Source organism: Alligator sinensis, unplaced genomic scaffold, assembly GCF_000455745.1.
Source record: "Alligator sinensis unplaced genomic scaffold, ASM45574v1 scaffold249_1, whole genome shotgun sequence".
Lineage (NCBI taxonomy): Eukaryota > Metazoa > Chordata > Crocodylia > Alligatoridae > Alligator > Alligator sinensis.
Genome location: NW_005842593.1, coordinates 482,929 through 500,370, shown reverse-complemented (window position 1 = coordinate 500,370; position 17,442 = coordinate 482,929). Strand labels below are relative to the sequence as shown.

The 17,442-nt window shown below is 49.5% G+C and overlaps 1 protein-coding gene across 6 annotated transcripts in view; it reads right to left on the bottom strand.

Moving 5' to 3' along the window:
- LOC102385793 (rho GTPase-activating protein 39-like) overlaps window positions 1-17,442 on the bottom strand; it is a 167,434-nt gene that overhangs the window by 37,501 nt on the left and 112,491 nt on the right. For all 6 annotated transcript variants that reach the window (XR_003096089.1, XR_003096088.1, XR_003096086.1 and 3 more), the window contains one exon: window positions 2,417-2,490. Coding sequence is in view for 1 of the 6 variants with exons in the window: in XM_025214663.1 (XP_025070448.1) it covers window positions 2,417-2,490 (74 nt within the window). In the remaining 5 variants the exon portion in view is untranslated. The remainder of the gene's footprint in view (window positions 1-2,416; window positions 2,491-17,442) is intronic.

The following is a 17,442-nucleotide window of genomic DNA, read 5'->3' as shown; positions in this document are numbered from 1 at the left end:
GGAATGCCAGAAGTTCCACCCCTAAACCCTGACCTTTGCCACCAGAAGTCCCTTCCCTTGCCCCCTGGAAGCACTCCTTTCAGCAACAGGGTTTGCCATCTCAGAACCAGAAAAATATCAAATTATATTCTTAAAACCCCCCCCAAAAAACCCCCATCAAACATGTACTACAAATTCATTCATTTCATTTCAAAACATATGTCTGTCCTGATTTACAGGAGTGCATGTAGTGTATATAGAGGTGATAGTATCATAGCTTAAAATGAAGTCTAACTCTTGTATATTGTGGGTGGGTGGATGGGTATAGGTTTGTGGGTGTGTTGGGTGTGGGAGAGTGTGTGGGGGTGTGTGTGTGTGTGGGATTTGTGGGGAGAGTGGATAGGCATGGGGGGTGTGGGTGCGAGTGGGTTTTGTGGGGAGCTGTGCGTGGGGGGAGGGTGACTGGGAAGGGTTGTGGCTTGGATGGCGGGGTTTGCACACAGCTTGTCCCCTGCTGTGGCAGGCAGAGCCCCTGCCAGCACTCCTCTAAGCCCGGGTGCCACGCTTCTGCTGCTCCTGGTCTTGGGACACTGTCACGGCCCCATGCTCCCGCTCACCGCCACTTCCCTTCGTCTGCCACTGCTGCCCTTCTGCTGCTTCCCCATCCCTCTGCCCTACTGCTCACTGGGAACTGCATGGTGCTGGGAACTGCATGGTGCCGGAGATGCCAGCCAGCTGGCAGGCAGGGGAATTGGGGAAATGGCTGCAGCAGGTGGGGGGGAAGGGGCAGGGAGCAGGCACACAGGGGGCAGAAACTGCCGGGCAGGAGTGTAGGGCCTGAGCCAGTGCATCAGGGCCAGCACCAGTGGGGCCCAGAGCGGGGTGGCAGGAGCACAGGGCCCGGACTGGCAGGGGTTTATGGAGCCAGACTGGTTCCCCCGTCTCCCTCCTGGTGCAGCACAGCCCAGTTCCATAGACCTCTGCCAGCCTGGGCCCCACGCTCCTGCTGCCTTGCCGTCAGCCCCACCACTGCTGGCCTTGGTGCACCGCTACACCCCTGCCTGGCTATTGCTGTGCTGCACACACCCATTCACTGTCTCTTCCTTTGCCTGCCACAGCCATTTCCCCACTTCAGTCCCCACCTGCCAGCTGGTCAGCAGCTCCAGCACCATGCAGTTCCCAGCTGCAGTGCTGGGACTGCAGGAGCCAGCCCGGCTGGCTGGCCCTGAGGGCTGGTGGGATCACCCATAGTCCTCCCCTGCCACCCTGCCCCTGCTTCTTATCTGAACTTCCCTCTGGCAAAGGGAGGCAGGAACAGTCCCAGGCCAGAAGACACCAGAAGCCTCAGCTAGGCAGAGGCTTCTGGCTGGGACTGGGGGTGGGGGGGAGCTGGGTGGACTTGCTATGTCTGCCTACTTCTGCCAGAGGCTCCCCCTGGGTCCTGCTGCCCCTGGCTCATGTCATCTCTGACACACAGCCAAGGGCAGATAAATATTAATTTTCTAATATTTATCTGCCCTGGTAGGGGCCCCGTGGGCCAGATAGTATGGCCTGATGGGCTGAATCTGGCCTGCGGACCGTATTTTGCCTGCCCCTGCCCTAGAAGCTGACTTTTAATCTCATGTGGCAAATGAGAAATGAATGTAGCTGGTGTCAATGATACAATTATCAACAGCACGTGGTGGGCTATACTAAAGCAGAGCCAATAATATATAGCACAAAAAAGAAGCTTCCAGGAAGGGCAGGAGAACAGTCTGGAAAGGCCCCTTGCTGATTCCTAGAATGTCTCAGGCAGAGCCTGGGCTAACTTTTATGAAAAACCTAACAGAAAAATCAGGTAAGTTTCCTGTCCTGCCAATAGATGGGGAGTTGTCAAGGCCTGGCTTTTGTTTGCCTGCAATATTTTACCTACTGCCCTTTATTCTCCACGGAGTACTTAAGTACAAAAGTCCCACAGAGATTTACAGAAATGAGGCAAGAACCCAGTCCTCTGACATCCAATTCTTTGGGATGGGGAGCTGCTAGAGGTCAATCTGGCATCCTGTTCTAGCCAGTGAAACAAAGCATGATAGTAGAGAAATTGGGACTGCTCTGGCTATAACATCAAAAAAGCTGGAACTGTCGCTGGTCTCTCAGCCCTCCCTAATCCAGGAATTTTAAAAACGAGACTAGGGATTTCTTAGGAAATCCAACTCTCCTGCCAGCTTCACATGAGATATGCAAGCCATCCAGAGCAAAGGCAAAAGTGCCTACTGCTTCAGCTGTGTGATCTTGAGAAAATCTCCTCACCTTTACACATCTCAACCTTCTTTCCATGAAGGGGGAGAATCTCCAAGGGGCTGTGGGGATGAGTCACTGACTCATTAGAGTCTGTCAAATGCTTTTACACAGAAGATGCTAGAGAAAGGCAACATTTGATGTACAGCGAATGTCTCACCTTCTTGCCTCCAGTGACTGCCACCTTCTGCAGTTTCCGACAGCAATATCTGGCATATGTACTAATGGGCAAACCTATGGGGAGAGAAACATATGCAAGTCAGTTCTACAGCTCCTGCATACACCTCCAAGAGGACAAATATTGACAACAAAATTAATTTTCCAAGAACTCTGAAAAGTTTGAGCACTTTTCATTTGCAAAACTTCTCACATGCAAAACTCCATCTATTTTGCTGAGAAAGGCAGTCGGGTAGGTGCTCAACACCCCAAACTAGAGAGACCTCAAGTTCTACACAAATGTTCTTGGAACACTAAGAAAAGATGGCCTTCAGCTGCAATAATGCATTGAGTAATTTACCTGCCGTCCTATAGTGCAGAGGGTAGAATGCTGTATCCTCCTGGTCCCTAAAGCAGGAGTGCCCATCTCAGTGTAAAGGCATTATCAGTACAAGCCTGATCCTTGGAACTTATAATGCTTTGTGATCTGGCTCATAGTTATGACTCTGCCCCTTACATCTTCTCGAGGCTCTCAGTATCACCGTTATGCATTGTCATGCCTTTGTTCAACTGGTTTAACTCAATTTTGAATGAAAACAAGCTTATCTGAACAATTATGTGCACATTTATAGGAGTGTGCAAATATCTGATATCATGGCCCCTTCACAGATACTGTCTTGCACAGACTAAGCTGAACCTAACTCTTTGAAACAGCACACACAACCTTTTGGAAGGTGTTTCTAAATCCATAGCTAGTGCAGTCAGATATGCCTGTGTCACAGGCAAAAGATATAGAGACAGCAGAGTACCAACATACAGGCAGGGTGGGACCTTATCTGGAACAGTGTTCAGTTGTAGACACCCATTTTCTAACTGGAACAAATACAGAAAAGGATGATCAGAGAAACAGAGAGTCTATCATATAAGAGACTAAAATAGCTTGGCTTGTTTAGCTTAGAAAAATGAAAGCTAAGAGGAGATATGACTGCTCTTTATACATACATTGGAGGAAAGGCACCAGAAAGGGAGCTGTTAAGCTAAAAGGCAATCTTAGTACCAGAACAAACAGGAATAAACTGGCTATGAAATTTTGGAGCAGTCTTCCAACAAGACAGGGAGGGGAAAAACCTAGTTCCTTTGAAGTTCAGTTTATGAAAGGACATATAGCATGACTGTTAGGAACAAAAGGGGACTGAACTCAAAGATCCTCTTTGCCATGCATGACCAACCTGATTACCTTTTATGATGAGATAACTGGTTCTGTGGATGTGGGGAGAGCAATGGACCTGATATACCTTGACTTTAGCAAGGCTTTTTATAGAAGATCAGAGAGTCCAGCCTCCTGCCCAAGGGGCAGGAAGTTAGCTGGGGTCATAGGATCCCAGCAAGATAAGCATCCACATTTCTCTTGAAGGCATTCAATGTGGGTACTTGGACCATTGCCGATGGCAGGCTATTCCAGACCTTGGGGGCTCGGACAGTAAAGAAATTCTTCCTTATGTCCAGCCTGAAACGGTCTTGCAGGAGTTTATAACCATTCCAACTCATCATCCCTTGGGGTGCTCTGGTGAACAAACGTTCCCCCAGTTCCTGGTGAACACCCCTTATAAACATATAGGTGGCCATCAGATCACCCCTGAGCCTGCGCTTTTCCAGGCTAAAGACCCCATAGCTCTCAGCCTGTCATCATAAGGTCTGTTTTCCTGACCTATGATCATGCACGTGGCTCTTCTCTGGACTCTCTCGAGCTTCTCCACATCCTTTTTGAAATGTGGAGCCCAGAATTGGACACAATATTCCAGCTGCGGCCTCACCAAAGCCGAGTACAAGGGGAGAATAACGTCCCGGGATTTACTTGAGAAGCATCTATGGATGCAAGCCACCGTTTTGCTCACTTTACTAGCCACACCATTACATTGAAGGCTCATGTTCATCTTGTGGTCAATGATGACCACCAAGTCCTTTTCATTCGTAGTGCTAGCCAGTGTAACGCTGCAAAGCCTATAAGGATGCTACAGGTTTTTTCTCCCAAGGTGGAGAACCTTGCATTTTTCAGTGTTACACACTATCAGGTTCTCATCTGCCCATCTCCTGAGCCTGTCAAGGTCAGCCTGGATTGCCTTCCTGTCCTCAGGTGTGGATGATTCACCCCAGAGTTTGGTATCGTCGGCAAACTTAGCCAGTCCGCTTCTGATTCCAATGTCCACATCATTAATGAACATGTTGAACAATACAGGTCCAAGGACAGAGCCTTGAGGGACCCCACTGGTCACAGGGCACCATGATGATTGACTTCCGGGTGACTGAACTACCATGAAGATTGAACCACCACCCTCTGGGTCCGACCACGGAGTCAATTCTCCAGCCAGTGGATCGTGGTGGACCCGAGGCCACATTTGGCCAGTTTCGCCAAGAGGTGATCATGGGATACCAGATCGAAGGCTTTTTTGAAGTCAAGATATATGACATCAATCTTCTCTCCCTTGTTCAGGTGATAGGTCACCTGGTCATAGAAGGAAATGAGATTGGTCAAGCAAGACCTACCCGCAACAAACCCATGCTGGGTATCCCTCAGGATATTGCTGTCAGCTTGTCTGTTAAGGATGGCCTCTTTGATAATCTTTTCCAAGACCTTGCCCAGGATAGAGGTCAGGCTGATGGGCCTGTAGTTTGCCGGATCCACTCTCGACCCTTTCTTGAAGATAGGCACCACATTGGCCTTCTTCCAGTCTTCAGGCATTTCACCAGAGCTCCACGAGTTCTCAAAGATCCATGCCAGGGGCTGGGCTATGATGCTAGCCAGCTCTTTGAGTACCCTGGGGTGTAGATTGTCTGGGCTGGCTGACTTGAAGGTACACCTTGAGAGGCTGGACACCTTCATGAGGTCAGCATTGATGGAGGGCAGGGAAACTCCCTCACCCGGGCCTCCCTGTCCCGTAATGGGCATGGGTGTCCTGTGGGACTTATGAAAGACCGATGCAAAGTACCCATTTAATAGGTTGGCTTTTTCCTGGGCGTCAGTTGTCCCATCTGGTTTAGCAGGGGTTCAGTGTTGCCCTTGTTTTTCCTCCGGCTCCCCACATATCTGAAAAAGGACTTATTGTCCTCGATACTTGTAGCTAGTTGCAGTTCCGTCACAACCTTGGCTTTCCTGGTTCACTCCCTGCAGGACTGGACCAGTGCAGGATATTCCTCCTTGGAGGTGGATCCCGTCCTCCATCCTTTGGAGGTCTTTCTTTTTAGATGCAGGAGGTCCGCTAGTTCCCTGGAGAGCCAAGTGGGCTGCCGTGCCTTTTTGCTGCCTTTCCTCCGAGACAGAATAGCCTGAGCTTGTGCATCGAGGGCTGTTCCCTTGGGGAGCAACCACTCTTCCTGAACTCCCTTCCCCTTAGGGACATGATCCCCTAGGGCCTCACTGACAAGCCTCCTGAGCTTGTCAAAGTCAGCTTTCCTGAAGTCAAGGACTTCTGTATTGCTGTCTGACTTGCCAGCTTTACAGCAGATGGTAAAGGTGGTCAGCTCATGGTCGCTGTCGCCCAGCTTCCTATCAATCTTTAGGTGGCTGATTAGGTCATCCCCAGTTGCCAGTACCAGGTCAAGCTGCGCTTCACCTCCTGTTGGCCCATAGACTTCTTGTGTCAGATAGAGGTCATCCACGCACGAGAGAAAGCTTTGTGACTGCCCGGATTTAGCCGAGCGCTCTTCCTACGAGATGTCTGGGTAGTTGAAGTCTCCCATGACATCCATGGACCAGGAGCATGCGGCCTCAGCCAATTCCCTGGCAAACTCCTGGTCAAGCTCTTGACTTTGGGTGGGAAGTCTGCAGTAGACTCCCACCATTATGTTCCCTGTGCTGCATTTCCCACGGATTTTAACCCAGAGGGTCTCCAGTTGTCCACCCTGGTCACCAATATTGGTTTGCAGGGACGAGTAGCTCTCCTTGACATAGAGAGTTACACCCCCTCCCCTTTTGTCTACTTGATCTCTCCTGTACAGGGTATAACCGTCTATACCCGTGGTCCAGTCATGGGTGGAGTCCCACCAGGTCTCCGTTATCCCTATGATGTCATAATTATTTGTGTTAAGCAGGAGGACAAGTTCCTTCTGCTTATTCCCCAAGCTCCTGGCATTCGTGTACAGGCAGGTAAGTGTCCCCTTGGGGGCCCTTGCCTTGCCCACAGATTGATCCAGGGCTGGGGCAGAGGTGGGCTCCCTTAAGTGCCTAGGCCTGCTGGCTTTGCATGGGTTGCTCAGCAGGCCGTCAGTGGCAGTAGAATCATAGAAATAGGGTCGGAAGGGTCCTTGTAAATCTTCAAGTCTGACCCCCTGCCTGGGCAGGAGGAAAACTGGGCTCAAATGACCCCTGCCAGGTAGGTATAAAGCCACTTCTTAAAGACCCCCAGGGTAGGAGCCAGCACCACTTCCCTTGGAAGTTGTTTCCAGATCCTAGCCACCCTAACTGTGAAGTAGTTCTTACGGATGTCTAATCTAACCCTACTCTCCAGCAACTTGTGGCCGTTATTCCTTGTTATCCTGGGGGGCGCTAGGGGAAACAAGGTCTCCCCCAAACCCTTCTGGTCCCCCCTAGTGAGTTTATAGACAGTCACCAGGTCCCCCCTCAGCCTTCTCTTGTGAGGTTCCCGGTCAGGTTCAGGTCCCGTAGCCTCTAACTGTAGGGTCTGCCCTGCTGTCCCCGATCATGCAGGTGGCTCTCCTCTGGACCCTCTCAATGTTGTCCACATCCCTCTCGAAGTGGGGTGCCTAGTACTGGACACAGTACTCCAGCTGTGACCTGACCAGTGTTGCATAGAGGGGGAGGATCACCTCCTTAGACCTACTTGAGATGCACCTGTGGATGCACGACCTCGCATTGTCGGCCCATGTTCATCTTGGAGTCAATGATGACTCCAAGATCCCTTTCTGCCTCCGTGCTCTCAAGAAGGGAGTTTCCCATCCTATAAGTGTGCTGCCCGTTACTACTGCCCAAGTGCAGCACCCTGCACTTGTCCGTATTGAAACACATCCTGTTTTTGTTAGCCTACCCCTGCAACTTATCCAGGTCTCGCTGCAGTCTTTCCCTCCCTACTAGCATGCCCACCTCACCCCAAATTTTGGTATCATCAGCAAATTTGAATAGGTTGCTTTTCACCCCGTCACCCAAATCGCTGATAAAGAAATTGAACAGCACGGGCCCAAGGACCGAGCCCTGGGGGACTCTGCTGCCCACTTCCCCCCAGGTCAAATATGACCCATCCACCACCACCCTCTGAGTACAACCCTTCAGCCAATTTGCAATCCATCTGACTGTAGGCATCAATGCCACAGTCGCCTAGTTTTTTAATGAGGATGGGGTGGGAGACAGTGTCAAAGGCCTTGCTGAAGTCCAGAAAGACTACATCCATGGCGACACCTGCATCCAATGTTTTTGTGACCTGTAGTCTCCCCATCCCCCGGCAGGCTTAGTTTAAAGCCCAGTGGAGCAGGTCAGCCAGTCTGGCTGAGAAGAGCCTCTTCCCCAGCGGAGAGAGGTGGAGGCCGTCCCTTCCCAGCAGCTGGCTGCCTCTCTCACCAAAGAACAGACTGTGGTCACAGAAGCCAAAGCCTTCCCGATGACACCACTGTCACAGTCTTTGGTTTGCTACCTGGATCCTCCTCTCCCTCCTCAGCCCATAGCCCGAGACTGGGAGGATCGAAGAAAACACCACCTGCACCCCGAGACCCTTTAGCCCTGCTCCCAAATCCCTGTAGCACCTCATGACTTGGCTGGGAATGCTCCGAGCCGTGTCATTGGTGCCCACATGGATAAGGAGCATGGGTTAGTGGTCAGGGGGCTGGAGGAGTTTAGGGATCTTCTCCGCAACGTCTTGGATTCTGGCTCCAGGGAAGCAGCAGACTTCCTGGGCTAAGGGGTCAGGGCGGCAGAGGCAGATTGTCCCCTCACGATGGAGTCTCCCATGACAAACACTTTGCGTTTTGTCTTGGGGAGAGCGGGGGCAGTAGCTACAGTAGAGCCCGTGTTGCCTGTAGGAGCTGGCAACCCAGCAGGCTCTGCTGGGCCTGCAAGTTTCATACCTGTTGCTGAGCTCCAGGGGGGCAGGAGCCTTGGTGCAGTGGGCCTTGGGGCCCTTGACCACCTTGGTCCAACCCCTGGGCTGGACAGTAAGGGAGGTTCCCGAGTCCTCCCTTGTCCTGGAGGGAGACTGTAGTCTACCCTTCGTCTCCCGGGGGAGAAGGATCTGGCAGTAGTAGTCTATCTCCTGTTCACAGTCCCTGATGGCAGTCTCTGGACTGCAGCCTGGAGCTCCTCTAGCTGGCATGCCAGAGATCCCAGTAGGGAGCAGACTTCACAAGGGGAGGTGGCCATGCTCCTGGGCCCCAGAGCCTGAAAAAGCGACAGGCAACCCCCGCAGCTGAGAGCCAGAGGCTCCGTCTGTGTGGAGGCCAGAACCATTGCGCTCCATCTGGGTGGAGGCCTCTGAGCCGGGGGGGTGGGGGGACGGGACGGACACAGAATTGGAGGGGACCCTCGGGGTGCAGCGCATGCCCATCCATGACATGCCGCTGGTGGGCTGACTACAGCTGAGACTGGCTTCCCTCAGGCGGGGGTGCACAGGCAGAGCCTCGGGCCCTCCCGCTCACCCTTCTGCACAAACTCCATGCTAACTCATGCGCCGGGCAGACAAGCATGCCTGTTTGCACAGCCTGTTCGCATGGCTCCCTGGGGGGCTGGGTGGGGCGAGACCCTCCCCGGTTCCTAATCAGCCGCCTCCCTGCAGCTGAGCTGGGCTAGTCCCCTCCCAACACAGCCCCGCTTACATCCAGCTGCTGCTGGGAGTTGGTGGGGGGGCTCTGCAGCAGTCGGGGGTCACTGGGGGGGCTGTGGGGTGCGGGGGCACAACAGGCTCTCACCTGTGCATCTTGCGCTGCTCCCTAAGCCTCTCTGTTTTGAAACAGTCTCCCACAATATTCTCGCAAGCAAGCTAAGGAAGTATGGGTTGGATGAATGGACTGCAAGGTGGATAGAAAACTGACTGGATCACTGGGCTCAGAGGGTAGTAGTCAATGGCTCAATGTCTAGTTGGCAGCCAGTGTCAAGTGGAGTGCACCAGGAGTCAGTCCTGGGGCTGGTTTTGTTTAATATCTTCATCAATTACCTGGAAGATGGGATGGAGTGCACCCTCAGAAAGTTCACATATAACAGCAAGCTGGCGGGTACAGTGGATATACTGGAGGGTAGGGATAGGATTCAGAGAGACTTTGACAAATTGGAGAACTGGACCCAAAAAAAAAATCTCATGAGGTTCAATAAGGATATGTGCAAAGTCCTGCACTTGAGATGGAACAGTCCCATGCACTAGTACAGGCTGGGGCTGACTGGCTGGGCAGGCACTCTGCAGAAAAGGACCTGGGGGTCACAGTGGACAATAAGTGGAATATAAGCCAACAGGGTGCCCTTGTAGTGAAAAAGGCTGATGACATATTGGGCTGCATTAGTAAGAACGCTGCCAGGGAATCAAGGGAAGTGGTTCTTCCCTTCTATTCAGCACTGGTGAGGCCTCATCTAAAGTAGTGTCTAGTTTTGGGTCCCCCATTACAGAAAGGATGTGGGCAAACTGGAGACAGTGCAGTGAAGGGCAATGAAAATGGTTAGGGGGCTTGGACACATGACTTGTGACGAGAGACTGAGGGAACTGGGTTTATTTAGTCTGGAGAAGAAAAGACTGAGGGAGGGATTAACAGCAACCTTCAACTTCCTGAAGGGTGGTTCCAAAGAGGATGGAGCTAGGCTGTTTTCTGTGATGACAGATAATAGAACAAGTAACAACAGTCTCAAGTTTCAGTAAGGGAAGTTTAGGTTAGATATTAGGAAGAATTTTTTCACTAGGAGGATAGTAGAGCACTGGAACAGGTTATCCACAGAAGAGGTGGAATATCCATCCTTGGAGGTTTTTAAGACCTGACTAGACAAAGCTTTGGGTGGGATGATCTAGTTGGGGACAGTTGTGCTTTGAGCAGGGGGTTAGACTAGATGACCTCCTGGGGCCCCTTCCAACCCTAATTTTCTATTCTAGAATCTAGGCTGTCCTTCCCAGTCCTATGTTAATATTTAGGCAGTGTTATCCAAGCTAAATTGACAACACACTTTTTTACTTTGTTTTTCATTGTAGAGATACCCTGCGTCTCATCCTATCTGGACACTGCTCTGGAGATCATTTATAACACATGGATTCTGAATCCAAAAAAATGGGAAAAGCTGGGTTCAGTGTTCTCAGATGCCAAACATTCCTCAGTATTACATACTAGCAGCCCAGATACCATCACCGAGGCAAGAAATATCCAGCACTATCCTACTGCAAGAAGATATCTAAAGTGGTTAGAGTTATTATTCCTGGTATGAGAACTGAAATAGAAAAACTAGAGAAAGAAGCAGAGAAGTAGGGCAGGCTGTACCAGAAGCTGGCTTGTAGACATTAATACCCAGCCAAGAAACTCAGAGGAAAAGCAGCTCTGCTTACACCTCAGGCTTGTATGGACTCTTTGATATAGGGGAATACTGTCACAAAAGAACCTAGATATTTAAGATTTTTAACAAAAATCTGAGGGCCTCACAGAGAATGGTTGCTTTATTTGTGCTAGGCTTAGCTTGCTTGGAAAGTAAGAAAACAGGACAGTCTGTCTGCATACAGCTACTTCAGCACACCAAAGAAAAAGATTCATACCTGACTCAACACTGACTACTGGAAAAAATGTTCCCAAACCACTGGCTTTGTGTTCCATTTTTTTGTCTCAGACCCTAATTTAAAATTATGTATAGATCTACCCCATCTGGCTCTGCCATGTCCAAAACTTGCTGCAGAGTTCAAATACTGAGTTTTAATCAGGGGTGTTGGTTGTAGCCGAGTTGGTCCAAGGACATAGGTAGACAAGGTTCTTTGAATACATCTGATATCTTTTATTAGACCAACTAAAATAGTTGGAAACATTCTTCTTTGCAAGCTTTTGGGTACAAACCCCCTTCTTCAGGCAGACCATTTGGTTTTCCATAGCAACCTTTCAACTCAAATAATTAAGGTGACCTGGTTTTGGTCTCAGATTTTTTGCTTTTCCAAAGCACCTGAAACCCTTTGGGTTATGAACTAAATAAAAGGCAACCAAGGCCAAAGCATAGTAGAGAGTGACACAGCCTTACAGATGCAGAAAAAAAGCCCCAGAGAGGCACCCTCTCCCATATCATGCTTTCTTAGTAGGCAAACCAAATTGTTTAGCATAAATTTGAAAGAATTAGATAGACTGGGAAAATACATTGTGAAATGGATTCCTCTCTCTAAATTAAAACTACTTAATGCACTCCTACCTGAGAGTGTAAATGGTAATATTAATTAAGCTATATTGCACATATAAACAGGAAACTAAAATGTTACAAATCGTAAAATGTGCAGTGTTATTCACTACATAAAATAATTAACAGAAGGGGGGAAATGTAAACAAGGGAATGCTCAAATAAATGCAAAGGGAACAAATTCAAAACTGATAGCAGAAAATATTATTTCATCATTTGACTGTGGAATTGATTGCCACAGAATTTAGCAAGATTCAGAGGGCCTGGACATTTATAGAGAATAACAATATTCAGAGTACCACCCAGAACATTAATTAACATAATTAACCTCTCACTCTGAAATATCTGAACTCTGCAAAGGCCTAAACTTCTGCCCAGGCAAACAACCTGACAAGATACTACCGTATTTTCACAATGGGGGAAAAGGCCCCTCATCTTAGAATCAAGTACAAGGATGTGTGTGGGGGAGGGGGGCAGGAGGACAGAAGGGGCAAGTGGCTGCTGTGGCTCAGGCTCCGGGCCACAACTTTAGCTGCAGCCTGTCCTTCCCCACCTTACACCACCATCTCACCCCTGCAGCCTCTCCCCCCTCCATCTCTACCTCCCGCAGTCCCCAGTCTACCCCCCACATAGCTTCTCTTCCTCCCCACATAGGCAACTAGTAGGGGGTGCACGGGGGCGCATGTGCCCCTCCTGACGGGGCTGGTACCTCTCTTGACAGCTGCCACTGATGCTGTCAGCAGGGCTGGTATCTCCCCTGACAGGGCCACCACTGTTGGCGGCTTCTGCGGGTGCCCCCCCAGATTCAGGAGGCACCAGTCACTCATGCCTCCCCCTTACCCTTGCTCTGCTGTGGCAGGCTCTGTGTATGCTGCAGCCTGTGGCAGTGAACCCTGCCCCATAGCAGCAATGCACAGTCCACATGGCTGCTATGGGGGCTGCTCTGGGGCCATACTCCATGTCCCAGGCTAGAATGGGGACAGAGCCTGCCAGTGTAGAGCAAGGGTAAGGTGTTGGGGTGGGGGGAACAGAGGCAGGGAGGAGGGGGGAGCAGAGGCTAGGGGGAAAAGCAGGGAGCAGAGGCTAGGGGGAAGGGGGAAACCAAGTTACAGGAGGATAGGCATAAGCAGGGGGAAAGCTGCTTGACCTCCCCATGCTTCCACACTGCTTGCCCATCTGCAGTGGTGATACGGTTGAACTAAACACAACCCTCCAATAATGTGATTCTATACATGGAAAATTATTACACATTTATACATTTTCCATGTATAGAATCTAATTATTGAGGGTTGTCTTGAATTCAAGATTATCTTAGATTCGAGTAAATATGGTAACATGTAGAGAACTGGAAGAATTCTTCCACTGCCTTTGCCTGAAATAATCTTTCCACAGCCAGCACAAAACCACCTCTGATCATCTTCCTGCAAGAGCAACAGACAAGATGAACAAAAAAAAAAAAAATCTGACTGGACAGCTCCACTGAAAAGAACCACAAATTGGACTACTACACCAACTGTTTTAGAAAGAAAGCTACAAGTGAAACTCTCCACAAAAACCAGCCCCATGACCTCTCTTCTTCAGAGAGAAAAGCCATACTGAGAACCAACAACAAAACAGTAATCACAGCAGGAAACAAAAGGAAGAGCTATGGTCATCTTCAACCTTCATAACTACATCAATGAGGCTAACAGACAACTCTCTGACACTAACTACTAAAGAGAACTACTAAAAAAAGAGAGAGACAACTCTCTAATACTAACCACTATAAAGAACCTGGGGAGGACCCCACACCAGTGTTCACCCTTGAACTCAGAAACACTAACAAAGCCTTTCTATATTAACTTCACACCAGTGATACCTTTTCTGTGAAATCTCGATTCTGTTGTGCAAGCTCACAACAGTGAAGGGCACAGACCATAAATGGATTGATTTTATTCATAGTGAGTGGCAGTGGTAGCTGAGGGTGGATAGCCAAGTTGTGCAGTGAATCCTACCAAAGTCCCTTCCACAATAATTTCACCACCCACTCCCAGCTGGACAAACAATCAGTGGGTGCTTTGCTCAGTGTTGGGGAATCCTCAGGAACCTATAAACACTTGAATAGCTTGAAGCAGACTGGGATGTATGCTTTCACTGCCCAGTTACTGGTAGAAAAGCAGCAGTGCATTCATTTGCTCACTAAACCTCGATTGGAAGGGAGATGTGTGTACATGCCAATTCCAAGACTTTTCTGTTCTGGGACTAACACGGACTTAACTAGTTTCAGAACAAATGCAGTGTCTGTTTCTATTCTACAAGACACAAGAGTTTCTCAACAAAATCCAGAACATCCTTACCCCCAGCAACTTTAACCTCAACAACTGACACTTCCTTCATACCATAAGCACAGCTATAGGCAAAAAGATGGCTCCCCAATATGCCAACCTCTTAATGAACCAGCTGGAGGAGGAATTTTTAGAAAACTGCACCACCAAACCTGCACTATACCTGAATTATATGGACCATATTTTCATCTGGATTGGACACCTGCACTCACGTACTGACTTCCATCATTGGTTTAACAACTACCCCCCACCCCCCGATTAAATTATCTCAGGAACACTTCTATCCTAACATCAACTTTCTAGCTACTACAGACATGGTATCCTACAAACCAGTGTATACAAAAACTCTACATACAGCCATAATTATATCCACAAAAGCAGCAATCATCCCTAACACACCAAGAAAACTAATCTAGAACTTAAGCTTTCAGACATCACTACATCTGCTGTAAGGTGAATACTTGTGACACCTACTTCACCAACAAAAACTAACGTTTCCCAGCAAGGACACTCCAGTACAGAAACTGACTGCATCTTTGAATGTCACACAAATACCCTGCAATAATCCACTACAATACACAAAGAACCCCCCACTGACCACATACCCCTGGCTGTCACGTCATCACCCACTGGAAACTGTAAGAAGGATTAGCAAACAACTACAAAAGGATCATACCTGGGGATGTTCTGCATTTTTCTTGATTGGACCTTAATGGGGGCGTTTTTGCCTTCCTCAGAAACATTGGAATTTGGCTGAAGCAAGGACTGGGATTGTGACTAGTGTGAGACACTGATCCTGCTGGGCCTAAAACTCAGAGGCTCTTGTTTAGAGGGCTTTGCTCCTCTGCTCAGGGTCAGACTGATCACCATATCTGGGATGAAGAAGGAAGTTTATCCTGTGATCGGATTAGTACAGACTGGTAGGGGTGGGGAGGGATTTGCCTTTCTCTGTAGCAGAGTATGGTCTTCTTCCTTGAATATCTTGAGTGGGTTTAACAACCTTTGCAGTGGCAGAATATTAAGAGCTCTTACCCCCTGCTCTACCTGTGGCAAGTTTGAGTGTTCTTGGTGTTTGGGGCAATATGCCTAGTGGTTGTGTGACAATGTTGATTGTCTAGATTTAGGAATGGATGGTATGGGATGGGCTGGACAGGGATGATCCTTCCTTGAGCTAGACCTCCAGAGGCCCTTTCCAGACCTATTTTTATACGATTCTATTCCCAACCCTCCCACCCCCAGGCTTCCAAAAAATCTCCAAACCTCATCCAGCTTATCATCAGAAGAGATAAACTGGTATTATTGGAGGGTTGTCTGACAAAAAGACATCAAGTGAAATGCTACCTTGTCAAATATTAATTGCCAAACCTATCAACATATGTCCATTGCAACCACAATTAACACCCACCCAGCAAAGCCATCAGAATCTATGGATCCCATGTATGTCTATCAAAATGTGATATATCTCATCCAATGCACTAAATGCTCTCATAGAAACTATGCGGGTGAAAATAAATAACCATTACATTCCAGAATGAACAATAACAGAAAAAGAATAAAGGACAGAAACATACAATCACCAGTAGAAGAACATTTTTCACAGAACAACCTTTCCCTTTCTGACCTTATAATCTAGGTGCTTGTGACAGGTACACGATCTGGGCCGACCTAAACGTGGCCCGCACACCTGTTCCTGGGGGCAACCACCTGCCTACTCGCCTGCCATGCCTTGTTGTTAATTGATTAATTGGTGTTAATTAGTGGGAGGCTTCCCTTGTACTGCCCCGCTGCCAGGTGGCGCTATCTGCGGCTCCGTTTCCTCCCCTACACTGCAGTCCACACCTCGCCGATGGAATAGTTGTTGACTAAGGTCTATCACTATCTGGCCCCTTCCTGTTCTCTCTGGGCCTTCCTTCCTTAGATGAACTCCCTCCAGTGCTAGGGCTTTCCCCGGCCCTATCTCACTCTGCGCCCTCTTCTCCGGTGCCTTATCTACAATGCTGCCCCCACTCTGGGGCCTTCTCAGTGATGCTACGCCCTCTCCTGGGGCTCTCTGTGCCCACACTGGGGCTCCTTAATAATGCTGCCCCCTATCTGGGACTCAACGTGCCCAACTTGGGCTTCTCAGTAAGACTGCCCCCTCTCTGGGGCTCACCGTGCCCACACTGGGGCTCCTTAATAATGCTGCCCCCTATCTGGGACTCAACGTGCCCAACTTGGGCTTCTCAGTAAGACTGCCCCCTCTCTGGGGCTCACCGTGCCCACACTGGGGCTCCTTAATAATGCTGCCCCCTATCTGGGACTCAATGCCCAACTTGGGCTTCTCAGTAAGACTGCCCCCTCTCTGGGGCTCACCGTGCCCACACTGGGGCTCCTTAATAATGCTGCCCCCTATCTGGGACTCAACGTGCCCAACTTGGGCTTCTCAGTAAGACTGCCCCCTCTCTGGGGCTCACCGTGCCCACACTGGGGCTCCTTAATAATGCTGCCCCCTATCTGGGACTCAACGTGCCCAACTTGGGCTTCTCAGTAAGACTGCCCCCTCTCTGGGGCTCACCGTGCCCACACTGGGGCTCCTTAATAATGCCCCCTCTCTGGGGATTCTCAAGTGCCCTTCTCTAGGGCTGGGGTCTATGCACCCCAAACACTGTGCCCTCACTGGCACTGGGGTCCCCACTCAGCAGTGAGTCCCCTATGAGGCCTCCTCCAACCCCTAATAGCCTCACCCAAACCACCGGTCTTGTAACAACAACAAAACACAAGCCCCTGGGCTGTAACATAAATTAAAGCCGCCCAGCTAAAACATCAGTCTGGCCTACCTGGGAACACCCCTTCCCTCATCAGTGTCAAAACACTGCTCCTGTAGTCAGGCCTCCCTCTTCTCCCCGAGAGAATTCCTTCCTCTTGGGCCACTGGCAGGAAACTGCCTCTAGCCCCAGCCCCTAGGGTTTATAAGGGCCAGGCCCTGCCCCTTCTGGTCAGTTGACCTTCCCTGGTTGCCCCGGCAACCCACAGCTGGGCTTATTTCCTGCTAGGGCTTCCTCCCCAGCAGTTTTCCCCTCTTTGGGAGCAGGGCACCTCAGTGCTCTGTGATGGTGCTCAAGGAAAATTTACAAAACACCTTCAAAAGACAGGCTGGAGAACAAAAATTTATAACTCTACTGGACACCAAAACCCAGGGATTAAACACAGACATTGACTTTTTGACTAATTATAATCTACCTGCTAATCTCTCTGTCCTCCAGGACCCTCTTTCCTCTTGCAGGTTATCCTGATTGCATTTCTCCTGTCTTTCAGTTTATCCTGATAATGTCTCTTTGTTCTGTTTACTGACCTTCTGCATTCCTTTTAGCACACTGGGTTTTTATT